General features: G+C 33.9%; 1 protein-coding gene across 2 annotated transcripts; it reads left to right on the forward strand.

Moving 5' to 3' along the window:
* The first annotated feature begins 10312 nt into the window (after positions 1 to 10312).
* LOC127714016 (uncharacterized) lies at positions 10313 to 17294 on the forward strand. 2 transcript variants are annotated; one of them, XM_052219976.1, is made up of 7 exons: positions 10313 to 10569; positions 11184 to 11361; positions 11814 to 11941; positions 12908 to 12993; positions 13942 to 14064; positions 15729 to 15764; positions 16602 to 17294. In XM_052219976.1, exons 1-6 carry the CDS (start codon positions 10511 to 10513, stop codon positions 15761 to 15763), a joined length of 609 nt encoding a protein of 202 aa, XP_052075936.1. In that variant the 5' UTR covers positions 10313 to 10510; the 3' UTR covers position 15764; positions 16602 to 17294. The 2 variants fall into 2 exon arrangements, with proteins under 2 accessions (XP_052075936.1, XP_052075928.1); XM_052219968.1 differs by lacking the exon at positions 15729 to 15764 and having other exon boundaries at positions 10314 to 10569.
* The last annotated feature ends 2139 nt before the right edge of the window (positions 17295 to 19433 follow it).

Genomic DNA, 19433 nt, shown 5'->3' on the forward strand with positions numbered 1-19433 from the left:
GTGGTATTTGCGTATTTTGCATGATAGAAACTAGTGTTTTCTTTGTTTCACCAGCAAACCGGAAGATGACTTGAAAAATAAACTGACAATACCATGACAAAAAAACGAAAAACGGCAAAAGATAAACGACAGTACACAAAACACAACATAGAAAACTAAAGACTGAGCAACACGAACCCAACTAAAAACAAGGGGTGGTCTCATGTGCTCTGGAAGGGCAAGCAGATCCTGCTCCACATGTGGCATCCCTCATGATTCATGTAAAAACAAAACCAGTGATTAGTTTTAATTCGGTAGGTCATATTCCAGGAAAAGAGGACAGGATTGTGGATTACAAGAATTGAAATATATCCATCGTGATCTGTGAACCAGATATTCCAAAATGGTCAACCAACTCAAGACTGTGTTTGTAATATTTTCGAAGGGATGATTTCAACTCAGCCACTTGGAACTCTTGGTTTAATAGCTTTATTGTAAGCAGCCATCCTCTATTAAGGAAATCATGATAGGAAATTCAAGCTTTGGAATATCGTATCAACTGGAGATATATACTCCATATGCAGGCGCTGCTTGAATGTTGCTACATAGAAATGAAAAGTTCACATTTAGGAGCTGAAATCACCTCTTTTGTCGTGTAGTTTTGTTCTTAACCGACCATCATTGTCAATTTCTAGATTCAAGTAAAGAAATGGGGCTAGCATATCTGTATTAACAACATAAACGGTACCAATTTTTCTGCACCAGATGCAATCAATGTCTCTTCAGTGATGCTCGAGGCCAAAATAGTTGAAAATCCAAAGCTTATTAAAAAGATTAAGAGCTATAAACCAAAAATTCGTAAGGGTTCCGCGGAACCCAGTGTCTCGCCTACTTTTGCTGTTAATCGCAGGCTCAACAAAAATGAGGAAAAAAAATAATAAAAATATTCCTCTCTATACTATCTTTTGATTGTAAGTAGCTTCTGTCCAAGTTTGGTAAAAATCCAGGATAGTTTATGAATCTAATAAATGTTTTAAAAACTTAAACTGCAGACTGTATGTAATGTTAACTGGAAGAAAAACTAAGTCCATTTATAAGTAAAATACGGAAAAAATTGATTTTTTTTTACAAAATTTACTTCTAGATGGCTACTGGGCTGGTGATGCCATCTGTTGTATCCCTTATTTCAAGGTCGATGGGATAGATGCGTTCAACATAGTCACTAAACTTTGAATTATTAAGTGAGAGGACATCATCTATTTACTAGAACGTGAAGTTAAAAGGATAATGTTAGCTTTTTTCATTCTTCCGAAGAAGCTCATGTGTGTAGTCTGCCTCATATGAATAAAGGAGGCAGTCGACAAGAAGAGTTCTTTATTTTTGGTTGAAATTGCAAACGATCATAGAACAGACCAATGAATATGCAGGATTTCCTCCATGGTAAGTGTCGTTTGGGTATATGTCGAGTTTCCAAGTAAATTGTCAATACTTCATTCCTTTATCAAGCAGTTTATTTAATGTGATTTATACACAAAACGTAATGTGATTTACACACAAAAAGATGTTGTCTGGGACTTTGTCTGCGGGGACAACAACATAATTGACATGAGGTAGGACTGGTGCTTAGCAACATTTGGGTCTTTAAAGATCGATGTGGGATGTGTATTTATAGACCCATAAGGATTTTTTAATCTAATTTAAATCAACGACCAGCGCCGACAGCTTTAACCCGTTCGGAAAGAGTGTCCACTTGGAAACTAAACATATTACTCCACGACACTTACCTGGTTAATCACAGGTCTGTTCTGTATTTTTTTTTTTTTTTTTTTTTTGCAATTGCAACCAAAGATGTATTGGATACCTAAATTACATTAGTGTCCCTACAAACAACGTTATAATTGCTGGGTCTTCCGAGTGCACCACGAGACCTCTTTCTAAATCATTAATATTAATTGTAATCAGCAATCAAAGCCGGACTTCAGATCTATTGTGAAACTACTTACTCTAGGTGTGAATCAGATGTAGATAATAGAAAAATCCAAAAATCTGTTAGAGTAAATACAATCTGTCTCTTTCCGGACCACCTGAGATCACCGCTGGTTTTTAGTGGCGTTCGTGTTGTTCCGTCTAGTTTTGTAGATAGTTGTTTGTCTTTTAGTTGTTTTTTCTTTCTTTTTTTCATGGTATTTGTCAGTTCGTTTTTGACTTATGGGATTGGCTATCCTTTGGTTACTTCCGCCTCTCTTTCAGTCAAAATGTCGGGAAAATGAAACAAGATTACCTTACCTATACTTGGCAAAACCTGTCGGAATTTTTGGTCTTCAATGCTCTTCAATTTCGTACTTTATTTGGTCTTTTGAACTTTTGACTTTTCTACCCTTTACACAAGTATTCCCCATACCAAACTAAAGACTAATTGAATGAATTGGTCATCTTGTGTTTCATAAAAATGAATGGCTTACGTAGATACAAATATATCATGTTTAGGGAGGGATTAATCGTACTTCATAAAAAACGAAAAATTCTCTGAAACTGACATCAAGATGCTTGATTTATGATTTACAACATATTTGTAACGTTAAGAGGACGTGTTTGTTAACAAACAATCGGCATTTCCATGAAAACAAATTGTGCTCCTCTTCTTGCGGATGTGTTCCTTTATTCATATGAGACAGACTTCATTCATGAGCTTTTAAGGAAGAGTGAAAAGAATCTAGCAATATCCTACACATTCTGCTATAGAGATGATGTCTTCTAATTGAATAATTCAGAGTTTGGTGACTATGTTGAACGCATCTATTCAATCAAACTGGAAATAAAGGTTACAACAGATACAGTTACGTTTGCATCATATCTTTACTTACTAGAAATTGACAATGAGGGTCGGTTGAGAACAAACCTTTAGGTAAAAATGTCACAATCGGGGAAAAAGACGCAATTATAAACCTACAATATAAAAAAAAGGTTACTTGGATGCCCAAATAGAGTGCAGGAAGATCCAGCTCTTTATCTTTGGTTGAAATTCAAAGGATACATAACACAGACCCATGATTGTTCTGGATATCCTCTTGAGTAAGTGTTATGTGAGTATATGTCGGGTTTTCAGATGATTGTTAATACTTAATTATCTTATCAAGAAAATAATATAATTTAATTAACATACAAAAAATATATTGTTCTGCCCTTTAAATGCGGGGACAATAACACATTTGTCATGGAGGTATTAACGTGCTTAAATAGCATCATTTGGGTCTTTTAATATACTGTATATAGCATGACTGTTCATATACCAATTTAGTGTTTTATTCTGATATAGCCCCATAGGAAAGAGTATCTACGTCTTCTTTATCACATTTTGTCCATTGTTTGCCATAATCCTCGACTGAATGAATGAGTATTTTGATGTTGGGATTTCAGTTCTTTGGTTAACACATGTAATTCTTATGACGTGCCCAACGGGATTATATGCTTCAAGAAGTGGCATTTGGTGATTAACATCTATCCCATTTTACCTTGTATAAAGGTTAAAACAAATACAGTTACAGCACATGGACTTGAGTGTGCAGGTAAAGGTAGTATCTTTGGTTAGCTTGATTGCTAGCTGAACCATGAATTCAATATTAGCCAAGGTCCTACCTTCCTTTGGGCGGATTTAATAGTTAAGCAGAGAACCAATCAAAAGTAGGAACAGTATATAAACAGTATGAAACCAGTTTTTCAAGTCAGTTTAAAAATACGTTTTCAATCTAAATTTAAAATCTAGTGTCAGTTATAAGCTAATTCACAAGCATGTTGTAGGAGTGTTTGAAATTGACAAATCAAACACACCTACAACATTTGAACTAGCTTATAATTGACACTTGCATTCAAATTAGGATTGAAACCATAGGTTTCACGCTTATATATACTGTCCTTACTTTTGATTGGTTCTCTTCTTAACTATTAACTCCGCCCAAAGGAAGGTAGTACGTTAACTAATAATGATTTCATGGTTCAGCTAGCAAGCAAGCTAACCAAAGATATTACCTTTACCTACACACTCAAGTCCATTTGCTGTAAGTCTGCGTCGTCATAGTATCTTGACTAACATCTAGAAATTGACCATGAGGTTCGGTTGCAAACTTAACATAACAGCAAAAGAGATTATTTCAATTTTCCAATTATGAACTTTCCATTTCTTTGTAGAAACACATTCTAGCAGCGCCTGTTAATGGAGTACAGATATTCCAGGGATTGCTAATGGTTTAATATCGTAAAGTTGAAGTCATCGTTTCGAAAATTTGACACATGCCTTTGATTTGCTTGATCATTATGGAATATCTGTGTCACAGATTATCATGGATATATTACACTTGGTGTGTCAACGTATGCTTTTTCCTCCTATCGACAGTTCCTTGTGATGTATGGGGTGTTTGAAGGGTTATCATTTTACTATAGGGCTTTGTCATTGAAACAAAGTAAAGACAACAAGACTACCTCAGGAAACTTTTTAAGAACTCAAGAGTACAATATGGACTACTAGTATGACATAGAAAACAAAATAACGTTATGACTTAGATGAGGACACTTGGTGTATACCCCATGAACTATGAAATAGAAAACTTTGTAAAGACCTCAAGGGAATATTACAAAGATTTTTAAATTGATCAGTGTGTACACATTGTAAAAGAGAGGCGAAAGATACCAAAGGGACATTCAAACTCATAAGTCGCAAATAAACTGACAACGCTATGGCAAAAATAAAGAAAAAGACCAAACGATAAACAACAGACTGGGTATACAAAACACAACATAGGAAACTAAAGACTGAGCAACACGAATCCCACCGAAAAGCGGAAGTTATTTTAGGTGCTTCAGAAGGGTGAGCAGATCCTGCTGCACATGTAGCAACCGTCGTGTTGCTCATGTAAGTACAAACTTTGTGATAAGTATAATTCGATAGGTCAAATTCGAGGAAAGGGAGGACGGGATTGGAACATATCTGTCGTAATCTGTGAAACTCCAACTACAATCCCTTCTCCTTTTACCGAAATGTGACCTACCGAATTAGACTTATTACCTGCTTTGTACTTACATGGGCAACACGACGGGTGCCACATGTGGAGCAGGATCTGCCTACCCTTCAAGAGCACCTGAGATCACCCCCGTTTTTGGTGGGATTTGTGTTGCTCAGTCTTTAGTTTTCTATGTTGTGTTTTGTTTACTGTTGTTTGTATGTTTGTCTATTTCCTTTTTTGTCCATGGCGTTGTCAGTTTATTTTCTACTTAAGAGTTTGAATGTCCCTTTGGTATCGTTCACCTCTCTCCTTGATAATGTCAGTTTCAGAGAATTTTTTGTTTGAATCAGATTGATTTTTTTTTACAAAGCACGATTTATCCCTCCCTAAGAAAATTTACTTGTATCTGGGTTGGCCATTCTTTTTTATGAAACAAAGCAGGACCAACTCTCTCAATTTGTCTTTTAATTTGGAATGGGGAATACTTGTGTAAAGTGAAGAAAATTCAAATGTTTTAATAAACATTGCAAGATGAAAGAGTCTTAGATTATATGTACTCTTATAGATCATTGGAATTTTTTAGTATCCCATCTGATTCACGACGCCTCTAGAATAGGTAGTTTCACAATAACTTCGAAGCCCGGATTTAGTTGCTGAAAAAATTGATAATAATTTAGAAAGAGGTTTCATTGCGCACTTGGAAGACCCAGCAATATAACATTGTTTGTAGGACACTTTTGTAATTTAGGTAACCAATACAGTGAAAGAAGTTCCAGTTCTTCATCTTTGGTTGACATTCGAAAGGAACATGGAAAAAAGTAAAATAACAAGAATACTGAACTCCAAGGGAAATCCAAAACGGAAAGTCCTTTATAAAATGGCATAATCAAAAGCTCAAACACATTTAACGAATTGAAAACAACTGTCATATTCCTGATTTGGTACAGGCATTTCCTTATGTAGAAAATGGTAGATTAAACCTGGTTTTATAGCTAACTAAACCTCTCACTTGTATGACAGTCACATAGAATTCCATTATATTGACAACAATGTGCGAGCAAATCAAACAGACGCAACAGGTAAAAACGTCAAAAATTGGGATACAGCAGTCAACATTGTAATATAATCTTAATCATTATAAAAACAAATAACTGTTTCAACAAAGAAACAGAAAATGGCATATAGACAAAGTACATAGGCACAATATGAAAGACAAGAACTCAAAATTGACTATAGCACAATAACACAATCGGGCAGGATGTATAAATACCGATCCACGTCATAAGTATATAATCAAAAATGGATAAACAGTTAAGGTTTGAAATATACAAGGAAAAAAAGGGGAACTTTAACACGTAATTAAGATGATAAAAAACGTCAGTACCTGGAATCTATACTTCAAGACCATCATATATTATTTGTGAAGTTTCGGAACAGACCTATGATTATCCATATTTTCTTCTTTGATAATACCTAATTCATTTATCAAGCTATTTATGTAATGTGATTTTCACACAAAAACTATGTTATTTGGGGCTTGATCAATGGGAACAACAACATATTTGTCATGGAGATAGGACAGGTGCTTTGCAACATTTGGGTCTTTAGATATTGATGTAGCATGTGTATTCATAGGACGACCTCACAGCCTTATCCATTCGAAAAGAGTATCTTCGTCTTTTGTCTCGCGTTTTACCCGCGTTGCCTGGCATAATCCTAGACTGAATCCATCAGTATTTTGAAGTTGTGTTTCCAATTAATGAATTTAGGCTCACGATATTTCGGGCCATTGGATAACACTTTTCACAGAGAAGTGTTATTGACAATGTTTATGTCACCAGTAATAACGTGGCTAGTCGGATTATATATGAATGAAAATCTAGAACAGGTGCAATCAGGAGGTTTAGACTTGAAGTCGTCAATATTGAGATCCTGCAACACGTGTTTGTAATTGAAAATTTTAGTTGCGATTGGTTTGGAATAGGTATAAGAAATGATAAGTACAGAGCTAGCCTGACTTTAAAATAGGGGGTATTTTCGAGTGAATTGATTTTTTGATGAAGGATATTGCCCAAGTTGATGGCATCGAGACCTTAAATGCGATAATGTAAATGCTATAAAAATGTCTTAGATATAAACTTTGACATGGAAAAACTAAGTAAAGGCACGTATTATCACAGGGACTATATTACATGGAAATCTCAGCAGAGAGCAAAATGATTACCATAAGAACTTTTTTGCAGATACTCAAATAAATTCATCATAGACACCAGGCTTAAAAGACTCATCGGTGACGCTCGAATAAAAAAAGTTTACGAATACCACAGGGTCAATAACTGAAAAAATCAAGACAAGACGGGTACTGCAGGGACTATGTCACTATGTCATAGAAAATAAGTTGACATGTAAGGTACCACAGGGACTTTGAAGTAGAAAATAAAGTGACGACAAGAAGGGTATACAATATAGGGACGTTGACGTAGAAAATGAAGTACAGACAAGAAGGGACAACAGGTATTTTGACGCAGAAAGTAAAGTTAATGTAAAAATGAGGAGATGTGGTTGTGATTTCAAATGATACAACTATTCACCCGAGTTAAAATGAAGTGGTAGTAAGCAACGAGAAAACTAACGGCCTGATTTAGAACAAAACAATTTACGAAAAACAAACATGACAGACATGAATCAAAGACAAACACTGTACTGGAGGCTCCTGACTTGGGACAAGCACATACAGAATGTGGCAGAGTTAAACATGTTTGTGAACGCTCAACCCTCCTATAACCTAGGACAGTGCTGTAATAGCATAAAATAAGAACAAATTGTAGAAATAAATTGCGTTTGGCTTAACTCAAAAGGCGGTAAAAGAAAACCACAGTGATATTGACGCAGAAAAATTAAGTAAAGACAACAAGGGAACATAACTGATTTCGACGCAGAAAATAAAGTTAAAACAAGAAGGTACCACCGGGACTTGGACGTAGAAAATAAAGTACTGACAAGAAGGGCAGACGTTGACGCAGAAAAGTAAACAAAGTAAATAGTGTAGGGGGTAGCAAAGCATAAACTTTAATTCCATATAATAAATGTGTTGTTATACATTGTCTTATCATAAACGACTGATTGGATTTTGATGGAGCTTCATAACATCTTCACAATGCTCGTTATCTATACAATGTTTATATTCAGGTTCTTGTAAATTTTCATTTTTGACTTTCTTACGGAAAAGAGTGGACTGTACAGTTTCAAGTGTATTATAACTTTGATAACTCATCAAATATCACTGAAAATTTCTCGAAAATATATTACTTGTATCCTCTATTGAACAGTCTTCAATAAAACTGAATGAACTCAATGCAATCGTGCAGAAACTTTCATAAAATATATGAAATAGTCTTTAAACAAGTCTAAATTGAAAACAACGTTCAAACCTATGATTGCGTTGGATAAAAACCGCAATTTTTATACGTGTGCATGCAAAACAATTTTTTTTGTAGAGGGGTCTAAATACAGCACAAACAACATTTTCCAAAAGACCAAAAAAGTGAAAAAGTATATTTTAACAAAACGCATTTGACTAGCAGGTCGAACAACGGATGTTCTTAAACCCTGCTGACTGCCATTGGCGATTGCCAAATAAACGGATCACCGGTGAGATGTAACAAAATTTATCTAATTATTCATTTAATACCAAACAGAAAACAATAAACTTGCGGAAAAGATGGTATACCGCAAACAAAAGGTGCAAAAATTAGTACACCATATCCAGATTTCGACAATTAATGTCTCTTCAGTGATGTTAGGAATCGAGACGGTATTTGGAAGGCCATATAATTTACCTCAATTTTGGATAGACTCTTGAATTTTGAAGAGTCGAAATAGGATGAACGGATCATATAAACCCGAAGGCAAATATAATACAAGCCCAAACGAAAAAAATATAAACAAGTCTAAATTGAAAACAACGTTCAAACCTATGATAGCGTTGGATAAAAACCGCAATTTTTATACGTGTGCATGCAAAGTCTTTATATATTCGGCTATCGAAATTTACAGAAGTCCATTAATACCCTAATAATGGACTTCTGATATATCTATAATTAATTTCTCATGGTGAAGTTCGTTAAATTGCTAGAATTTCAGCAGAACATTCGTAAACCAGAAATAGCTGTATCTTTTGACGTCTGCTTCAAACAAGGCAAAACTTAATAAATTGCAATAAACTTAACTTTTTTGTATCGACGAACAGATTTATTATTTTCGTATTAAAGAAAATGTTAAAGGAACTTTTCAAAGTCTGTAAACTGTTGAAAAAAATAAAAATATTGACCTTGTTGTACGCAAAACTGTACCAGATATATTCTTTGAAGACGACGACATTTAAAAAGCATACATCCGGAATTAAAACTGTATGATATAGCAATATCGCATTTGCTTACCAGCACTATAATTTGATGGTAGTCGTACGATGCAATTAATATTCACTTTTGTTAAATGGTGTTCTCAATATATACAGGGGATTTGAACTTCAAAAATGACCGCAGTAAAGCTGTTAAATTTTCTATTTTCGCTTGATCTGCGAGCAATAGACCATGTATTTATTATTCGTGCGACTACTATTGCATAGTCTCAGATTATAATCCCAGTCTTGGATAACGATCCCATAATATAAGCAGCTTTGTTGAAGATCTTTTGAGCTTGAACCTGGTCTCGTTTGTGATAAACAAAATGTTAAAAGAGTTATTTAGCTCTAAATACTTGTAATACACTTTGTTTTTGAACTTGAGTTGGACGATATTCAATCTAAAACAAACAGATTTGCCCCGTTAGTGAAAAAAAAAGAAGAAACTATTAAACATACATATTGACGGACACTGAGACTAATATATGTGTTATAGTGGTCTCAGATGGATATAACAACATATTTTGATCAAAAGTTTCAGTTGTTGTACATAACTAACCAATTTACGGGAGGTACATGATGATCTTTTATTTCCACATGTATTGAATAAATATCAAACAATTTAACCCCATGTATCGATCAGCTGAGAAATTTGTTCTTTATTTTTGTTCACTGATAGACTTTATATGTCATATACGGGTAATAATTGTATAAATGACAGATTAATGAACGTGTGTACTTTAAATGTAACGTGTGATATATTGTTTGTTACAGTTTAAGATATGGGATATTAATATTTGATCTATTGTAGTAGTTCATTAATCCGTATTATACAGACAATTTAACTGGGTACCGTTACCTTATAATATTGCATACCGAAATAAATAATCGTTTTAAATTCAAATTTAATTCGGGTAGAGTCTATTCCGTTGGTAGGTGATTTAAAACATAACTTTTAAATCATAGAAAGTATATGTACTTGTAGATTCTCCCTTAACAACATTTGAATGCGTCAATCAATATGAGTTAAAAAAAATACCCATTTCCGAATGAATTAAGTGTATTGACATTGCAATGATTTGAAAGTAAATAAGGAATTGATCAGTTAAGAGATTCTACATCAGCCGCCAGCATGTCATTGGATTACAGAAAATACACCTATCGTCCAAAAAGACCAGATACACGGTTCCGGTGAGTACGATGTCTCAGCAGGTGTTAATAAATGATTAAATTGTTCACATTCGACTGGTATTCTTTTACATTCTCTCCATTACTTTTCGTTGTATCTCTATTACTATAAGGTAGTTTGGTGATTTTATTTTTCAGGAGTACAGGAACAATTGAAACATAAACCATGGTCATCTTGGTTTTTTTCCCCAGCAAATATATCGCTATCCTATTGCATGATACGCTCATCTCCGATTATGATCTCTCATTGAATTTAAACGCGAGTAAAGCGACGGTTTTAACTAATGGCGAAGGAACTACGGACCTTTCCAGAGCCCTCGTTGAGTTCGTGGTCATTTTTTTGTTGTTGGAAGATTTGATGTTGATCGGCCTCTTGTTTACTGTGTAGTGTTGGTTTTATGAAACATTTTCTTCGTCTTTTCTTTGGCAATGACATTGTTCTTCCGTTGCGTTTTAAATGTCTGTCTGATTTATTGGAATACAAAAACAGCACTTGTTAATTCTTTGATCATCTGTTAATTGCGTTTACCAGAGACGTATATATATATGTCTCCGCGTTTACTAACTCATATCATACGCCCTCATGAAACAATATAACAGTAACCTTCCAATTTCAGAACAAGCTATTCACAGATGTCCCAGTGGATGTCAAAAACACAGAAGCAAAACAGAGGACTCCCTGATGCCATGCAGATGTCGTTACCAAACGTGATGAGAGATTTGCGACCAGTCAACTCTAACAATGACATGGTAGCGTTCGGTAGTGCTCCACTCCCTGGTGCTGCCATGGCTTCGGTAAGGATTAAAACTTTAAAACTTTGGCTTATGCACATTAGTGATTTAAAAATTATGACGATAAAGGATGTAAGTGTCTATTGTTCGGATAATTATAGTAAAAATTGTATTATTTAAAACTGAAAAATGAAAAATTGGTCTTTTAAATATGTTGGAACTGAAATTCAAAGATAGAACACCGATTAATATAACATGCAAATTAGAACAGTGCCCCTGGAATATTATATAACTATGTACTAGCAGATAAGCCTACATTTTACATTAAAGTAAACTTCTGTTGCCAAAACACTTTCAGGTTTAGAAAGCAAAATTGGATTTATGTTTCAAATAAGAAAAAAATATATCTAAAACTTGAGCTACAAATTCAAACTGTTAAATTATTTTTTCCGGTAGCACTACTCTGGAAACGACTATTTGTGGTATATACTGATTTAATTCCCATTAAATATTAGATAGACGAAGACGTGCCACCACATCTTAGATACTCACACAATGCCGGTTATGATGACTACCACAAAGCATTTAGAACTGTCAGCAACCAATGGCCATCCACCAGTTACCCAGTATTCGGACCTCCAAGGTATAACTATATTATTTAGATTGTTGAATTACTTATTCCATTAGTAGTATTCCTTTAGTTATCAATAATGAATTGATAAATAGCGACTTCTTACATTTAAATGCTATTCAGAATTTAAAAAAAATTGTCTAATTATTAAGTTATAAGCGGCAACACATGAAAACACGACCTGTGAAGATTTGAAATAGACAATATTCCTAAACTAGAAAAGCCACAATCACGAAATGATTTATAGTGAAATGGCATCAGACTATACTAATTTTTGGGACATACTGTTGCGATATGTAAGATCTCATCACATTAGTACATTAACATCCGTCATGATAAACCTTCAAAATAAGTAAATGGCACATTCAACAATAAACAATAGGGTAGGGCAAACATATTGGTCTTGTTCGCGTCATTTTTTCTTAGCAACTTCATGGCAGGACACCTATTAGCTTTATTACAAACTTCATGAAATCACAATAGATCAGTATCTAATGAAACCAATAACAACCATGACAGAAAACTGGTTAAAGTGCCAGTCCATTGTGTATACTGGGAAATAAAAGATATCAACAACCGAGTGAAGTTTAGTGTGCATGACAACTTCAGTGGAAGTTTATTTGAAAATAAGGAGATGAGATTTGATTGCCAGTGAGACAATTATCCACCAGTGAACAAATCACAATGATTTAATCAACTATACACAGTTTGGTATGTCAAATAAATGAATCAATTTACGGTTACTACCGAATTTGATATCTTCCTATGACCATCTACGGTTTTCTTACTGATTTAGTCCGATCAGCACTTTATTTGTGTTAGTTGCCTGTGAATTTGCAGGAGGCTATTTTTTTTCTACATATAAAAATAAGATGTGGTATAATTGCAAATGAGACAACTCTCCACCAGAGACCAAACGACATAGAAGTTGACAACTATAGGTCACCGTATTTAATACTGTAAGCGCTTTATTGACAGATTGCGGCAAGGTAGAGCAGGGGGCAGCTGGAGACATGTGAAAGAAGTACTTCAAGCTGGAGGCAATAGAATTGTCTTTGTAGATGGTATGTTCTAAGATTGAAGTATTAACTTGTCTCTTTTAAGCGTTCTTTTCCGTTGGATTTCATCCTCAGTGCAGTTACCACACAACTAATGTTAACAATGGTTTTCTTCTTTATATCCATCGGTTTAATGAAAAATCCTCAAAATATTTTGAATGCTCTTAAAATCGAAGCCTTCCCTATGTATACACGCTTGAAACTTGTCCAGCTCGAAATATTTGGAATTGTCTCAATATTTGCCAAGCTCTAATGCACAAAAATAACACTAAATGTGTCAAAAAGGATGCAGCTGAAATGTTCCTGATATAGAAATTCGTGTAGTGCACGTATCACCAAGTTCTTTTCATAAGCAAAATAGTTTCCCCTTTCCTCTCTTAAACAGTGCAAAAGACAAAAAAATTCTTAAAAGTAGAAGAAACTAACTTCGATAGTACTATGAGTATCTGTATACAAAAAAAAATGGTCCAAAAGTCGTAAATAAATCAAATAAAGTACATTTGGGATAAAAGTTTGGAGAATGGGATATTTCAGCTTTGCATATTTCACCTGTTAATATCTTTCATATATTGGTGCCATATCCATTTTGCCATTGTATTGTGATTTGTTGTAAATATTTTCTGTATACATAAATATCAAATATAATGTTATGCCCATTTACTATTTCAAGGAAATAACGGAGCATACAAATTATAGCAGCCATCTCAAATCACAAAATTTAATTTGGATAAATTTATTTACATCAGGCCTTTCATTTAAAATAAAATCAAAATGTGTTTTAACAAGGAAAGTAGCTATATTTTGGATAATTTTGGGGCATTCAAAACGGTTCAAAAGGACTCAAAACTGAGAAATTTCCCTTTTTCTGGTATTTTTTTGAGATTTGATTTAATAATTAATCTTAGAAAGACTTACACATATCAATACTAAAAAAAATATGTTTTTTATCTCCAGGTCATATTAGATGGGAAGATAATGTAAAAATAGATGAAACTCCTGGTGGTCATTTGATACAACCTGATGCTAGAAATATGAGAATCAAGAGCAGACAATCATATACTCCAGGAAGAATTGAAGGTATGTACTGAACCTACTGATATAAACTACAGTTAGTCCACTTAAGGCAAAGCCAAAGGCAAGTTTTAGTTTGCATTCCGTACCTGAGACTGTTAAGTGCTCACTTTTTCTGTAATGCATAATGAGCAGATATTATGATTGTAGTCATATCATAAGAAGTTACAGATTGAGTTTGAGTTTAGTTCCAGTTGAGTGATTTGTGAAAGTTGTGGCACATGGACATGAAAAACTGCTCAAAAATATCAGTCCCCCTTTTTTTCTGTAATGCCAAAATCAATTTATTATATATTTGGTATAAAGTCATATTATAAGAAAGTACAGATCAAATTTGAGTTTTGATCTTGTTGAGCATTTTTTGCAGGAGTTGTGGTCCTTGGACACAACAGTTGCTCAAAAATATCACTTTTCTGTACTTTTTCCTGCAATGTGTTGAATCAGTTGAATAGATATTTGGTGTATATCTAACATAATTTACAGATCAACTTTTGTTTTGTTCTGTTTGAGAAATTTTTGAATGAGTTGTGGTCCTTGGAAATAGAAATTATTTTAGATATAAAATCAAGCTATTATGGAAAATAAAAACCTTGGTGCTTCATGGGTTGGGTAGGAAATGCATTTGTTGACAGTATCTGCATCTTAAAATAAATATTCTGACCCAATAAAGGATAAGATGGAAATTTCCATCTACATCAGTTACACCTAAATGCTTGTCCTTTAGAAGTGAACACATCCAATGTACACATTACAACCAATATAGTACTAATAGGGGACATTGTATTACATATTCATATTCTATACAATCAGAATGCTTGTTATTTACAATTCTAAATATTCTATAAAAGAAATCATAAAATAGGATTTATAAAAACATTTGCAAGGGGTTAGGCAGAACCCTGTCTCTCGCCTGCAATTGCTGCTGTCAGTGTTAAAGTGTAATGTTGACTTAAAAAGTGAGTCCATTTATCAGTAAAATACAGAATTAAAAAAAAAAAAATCAAACTGTTCCTTTAGATGCTATTTCATGGTCTTTAGATTAGCTTCTGTCCAAGTTTCATAAAACAATCCATGAAGATTTATAAATTTATCATGTCAAAAAAGTTTAATCCCAGACTGTCTGTAAATGTTAACTGTAAAAAACTAAGTCTATCTATTAGAAAAATACTGAAAATGAAAAAAATATATTTTCAAAAATTTGCTTCAGACATTATCTCTTAATCATAAAAAAGCTTCTCCCCAAGGTTCATAAAATTCTATGAAGGTTTGATAAAGTAATTGATGCATAACAAACTTTAACTCTAGGCTGTATCTATTTGTTAAATGTAAAAAAAAAAAAAAAAGGCCATACATCAGTTAAAATGGAAAAATGAAAATAAATATTTTTAAAATTTTGCTCTGGATACTATATTTTGGTCATAAACAAGCTTCTGTCCAAATTTCATAAAATTCCATGAAGTTTTGACAAAGATATTGATGTCTAAAAAGACTTTAACCACAGACTGAACCTAAATGTTGACTCCTGTTGACGTTGACTAAGGAATCTTAGGATCGCTATATCTCACTTTCGCGACATAAATGTTGCAGGCTCGACAAAAAATACTTTATAAGCCACTTGTAAAATTTCATCTCATCAAGCTAGATAAATGTTGTGCAAATCTTATTTTTAGTACAACCAGCTGATGCTCCAGATAGACTTAACTAAGGTATATCTTTTCAGTGTATACACAATAAGCCATTGTTAAAGTTGTGTGAGCACTCTGCCTGTGTGAGTCCTGTCAAGTTTTTGGACACAGAGAGTTAAACCACAATTCCTCTGCACTGTATCCTTCCAAAAAAATTTCATTTTAACTTTTCTGCACTATCATTGATTTTTTCTTGTGTTCACAGACCAATTTTTGTCATAATAATATCTAGAAACAGATAAAATAATTTTTTGTATAAAAAACAACATAGGTCCTTATTAAAACTTATGAATAAAGGCATAGTTTATGGCAATCCATGACTGCCCATCATTAAGTCCCATATTCATGAAAATTTTACCTAAAGTGTATTGTAAAGTGCATGAAAACATAGGGCCAACCAGAAATATTGAAAGATAAACCATAACCTCTTGTACATTTTGTGAACAAGGTAACATTTTTTGTTGGCCATGGTTTATTTAGTATTTCAACATGAAAAATATCACGTGAAAAAAGGATGTAAAAAAAAATTTAGCAATTACTAACATATGTGCAAAATTCAGTCAGAACTAAAAACAAATGGCATTTTCTACCTGCAAAGGCTTATCAAACCTGTTCTGATTATTGTTTTCTTAAGAATTACTTATTATAGATCATACTTCATAATTTATTCACTTTACACACATTAAAAAGTCAGGAAATCAGAGAAATCTCAGGTAAAAACATTTTATTCCACATCTCTCCATTTGTTTTATGAAGCTCTTTACCTCCATTTATTTATCGTATATATTACTAAATTCATATATCATAAATAGAACTTCATATATATTTATTGCAATGCTCTACATTTTATAATTGTAGGTCTAACAACTTACCACTTAAATAGCCGTCAAGGAATAGAACAAAATAATTGGAATGTTGTATGATGATACCAGCTCATGTTTGCATGTTTCAAACTTTATTTTGCAACGAATTATCACTTAAATTTACAATCTCCTATTTGATTCATTTTCTGTTGTATAACAGAGACTCTTTAAGTGTATTTTTTCTTAAAGTAGTGACTATTATGCTAGAAGTATTTCATTTTATAGATGTTTGCTTAAAACTCTTACTGTCACAATGTATTAATGACATTTTTGTGCAGATTATTTATTAATATATGAACAATGTGCTACATTTGCATTTCCAAGCCAAGTTTAAAGACCCTGTTAATGAAAATCCTGAAGATATGTAGCAATCACAAAGTTTTCCTTATATCTACATATTTCAGAAGTAATAATTATCTGTTTTCATTGTAACTTCTGAAAATGTCAAATAAGCCTGGATAAAAGATTTCATATGAACAAAGACAGATGCAAAGGTTTATTGGTACATGTTGGTAGGGGGTGGGTAACAAAGGAAAAATGTTATTAAAATTGGCTTATTCCTATAAAAGGTGAAGGGATAGGATAGAATGGATGTTATCAACCCTTTGATCTATATCTATTATTAAAAATATCAGCAGAAAATAGTATTTTAAGGATGTAAACACTGTATTTATCAATATAATAAGTTGTGACGAGTGAACCAACACCTTCTAACGGAAAAGCTGGTAGAGTAACCAAGATGGATACCGAAGTATGCTGCGGTTGTCTTAAAACCTCATGGAAATATAATATGTAGAGACAACAACATCTGGGTTACCGCAAGGTGATAGTTTTATTGAGTCTACATGTTTCGCCACTTACGGTGGCGTCTTCAGGACAATTTAAACATAGAAAACAAATACTGAAGTACATAAAATGCGGTGCATATGGGGTTACAAAGGTTAACAAGACGTAACGTCACAATAATTGATTTGACAACTTTAAAATGAAAGTGAAAGTAAAAGTTAATAATGCATTGTCAGTGTCTTTTCCAAAATGGACAACACCTCACAGGACATTCCGTACCATTCCAAAAGGCTTCACTCGGAAAGAGGTACTACTTCCAATTGCGTCGGGAATGTTGTAAGATGTATGGTAGTCGCACATGTAGGGCATGGTGGAAGTCGTGGTGAATTGGTTACATTTTGCGGTTGTGGTACACTATCCATGTTGCAAGTTTATTTCAACAATAATCGTGCGGTTCTGCGGTTCAGTACGTTTTGCGGTGGTCTTCTTTTTCGCGGGTTTTCCTTTTCTTCGAGGTATGGGCGGTTTCTTCAGTGAGGTTGGTGGTAGAATGGAACTGGTCGGTAGACATGAGGCTAACGGTTGTAACTACAACGCAGGACGGCTAAGGTGGATCGTGTGCGGATGCAGGGGTTCACAGAAAATTTATTTTTAACTACAACGCAGGACGGCTAAGGTGGATCGTGTGCGGATGCAGGGGTTCACAGAAAATTTATTTTTAAATTTTCTGTGAACCCCTGCATCCGCACACGATCCACCTTAGCCGTCCTGCGTTGTAGTTACAACCGTTAGCCTCATGTCTACCGACCAGTTCCATTCTACCACCAACCTCACTGAAGAAACCGCCCATACCTCGAAGAAAAGGAAAACCCGCGAAAAAGAAGACCACCGCAAAACGTACTGAACCGCAGAACCGCACGATTATTGTTGAAATAAACTTGCAACATGGATAGTGTACCACAACCGCAAAATGTAACCAATTCACCACAACTTCCACCATGCCCTACATGTGCGACTACCATACATCTTACAACATTCCCGACGCAATTGGAAGTAGTACCTCTTTCCGAGTGAAGCCTTTTGGAATGGTACGGAATGTCCTGTGAGGTGTTGTCCATTTTGGAAAAGACACTGACAATGCATTATTAACTTTTACTTTCACTTTCATTTTAAAGTTGTCAAATCAATTATTGTGACGTTACGTCTTGTTAACCTTTGTAACCCCATATGCACCGCATTTTATGTACTTCAGTATTTGTTTTCTATGTTTAAATTGTCCTGAAGACGCCACCGTAAGTGGCGAAACATGTAGACTCAATAAAACTATCACCTTGCGGTAACCCAGATGTTGTTGTCTCTACATATTATAATATAATAAGTTGAAGAAACATGATACTTGCCTATTAAAATATGCAGATGAGATTATATTGCAGTATTTTACATATCAGTATTAACATTTTGCTCATCAACAGTATTGTTATATCTTTGTTAATGTATTTGTTATTTTCTAGCACTTATAATAATAAACAAAGATTATTGTATGACAGTGTTTTTATTCACAATTTTTTAATGAGTTTCTCAAAATGGGAAGAGAAAAATCACCTGACAACATTCAGAAAAGTTTTGAAATATCTACATAACAAAATGAGACAACTATCCACCATTGACCAAATGACATAGAAGTTAGCAACTATGTTTACCCTCATTTTTTGCTTATTTGGATCCAAAAATAAACTAGGTGCAGATCAATGTTAGTTTATGTAGATTTTGTGAAAGACTTGTTGATAGCCGGTCTGTGGATTAATGGAAGCTCCAGAATAAAGATTACAAAACTTTTTTTTATCAGATATGGCAAAGTAAACCAACTATTCTTCGCAAGCGATTTATTTTCGTGACTTTAGCAAGTAAAAAAAAACGCAAATATTAATCGCCGCGAATATGTAAAAATAGGATCTGTCGTTTTAACTATATCAAGTAGTTTGAAAATCGCGAAATTAAATTGTCGCGAAGTGGACTAGAATGGGCTAAATGCGAAATAAAG

Source organism: Mytilus californianus, unplaced genomic scaffold (genome assembly GCF_021869535.1).
Source record: "Mytilus californianus isolate M0D057914Y unplaced genomic scaffold, xbMytCali1.0.p SCAF_1, whole genome shotgun sequence".
Lineage (NCBI taxonomy): Eukaryota > Metazoa > Mollusca > Bivalvia > Mytilida > Mytilidae > Mytilus > Mytilus californianus.

Excerpts from the sequence above, each read along its gene's own strand:
- LOC127714016 (XM_052219968.1), top strand. The coding sequence starts at position 10,511 with ATGTCATTGGATTACAGAAAATACACCTATCGTCCAAAAAGACCAGAT. Across the intron at positions 11,362-11,813 it reads CTGGTGCTGCCATGGCTTCG|ATAGACGAAGACGTGCCACC; the intron begins GTAAGGATTAAA and ends ATTAAATATTAG. Across the intron at positions 11,942-12,907 it reads CCAGTATTCGGACCTCCAAG|ATTGCGGCAAGGTAGAGCAG; the intron begins GTATAACTATAT and ends CTTTATTGACAG.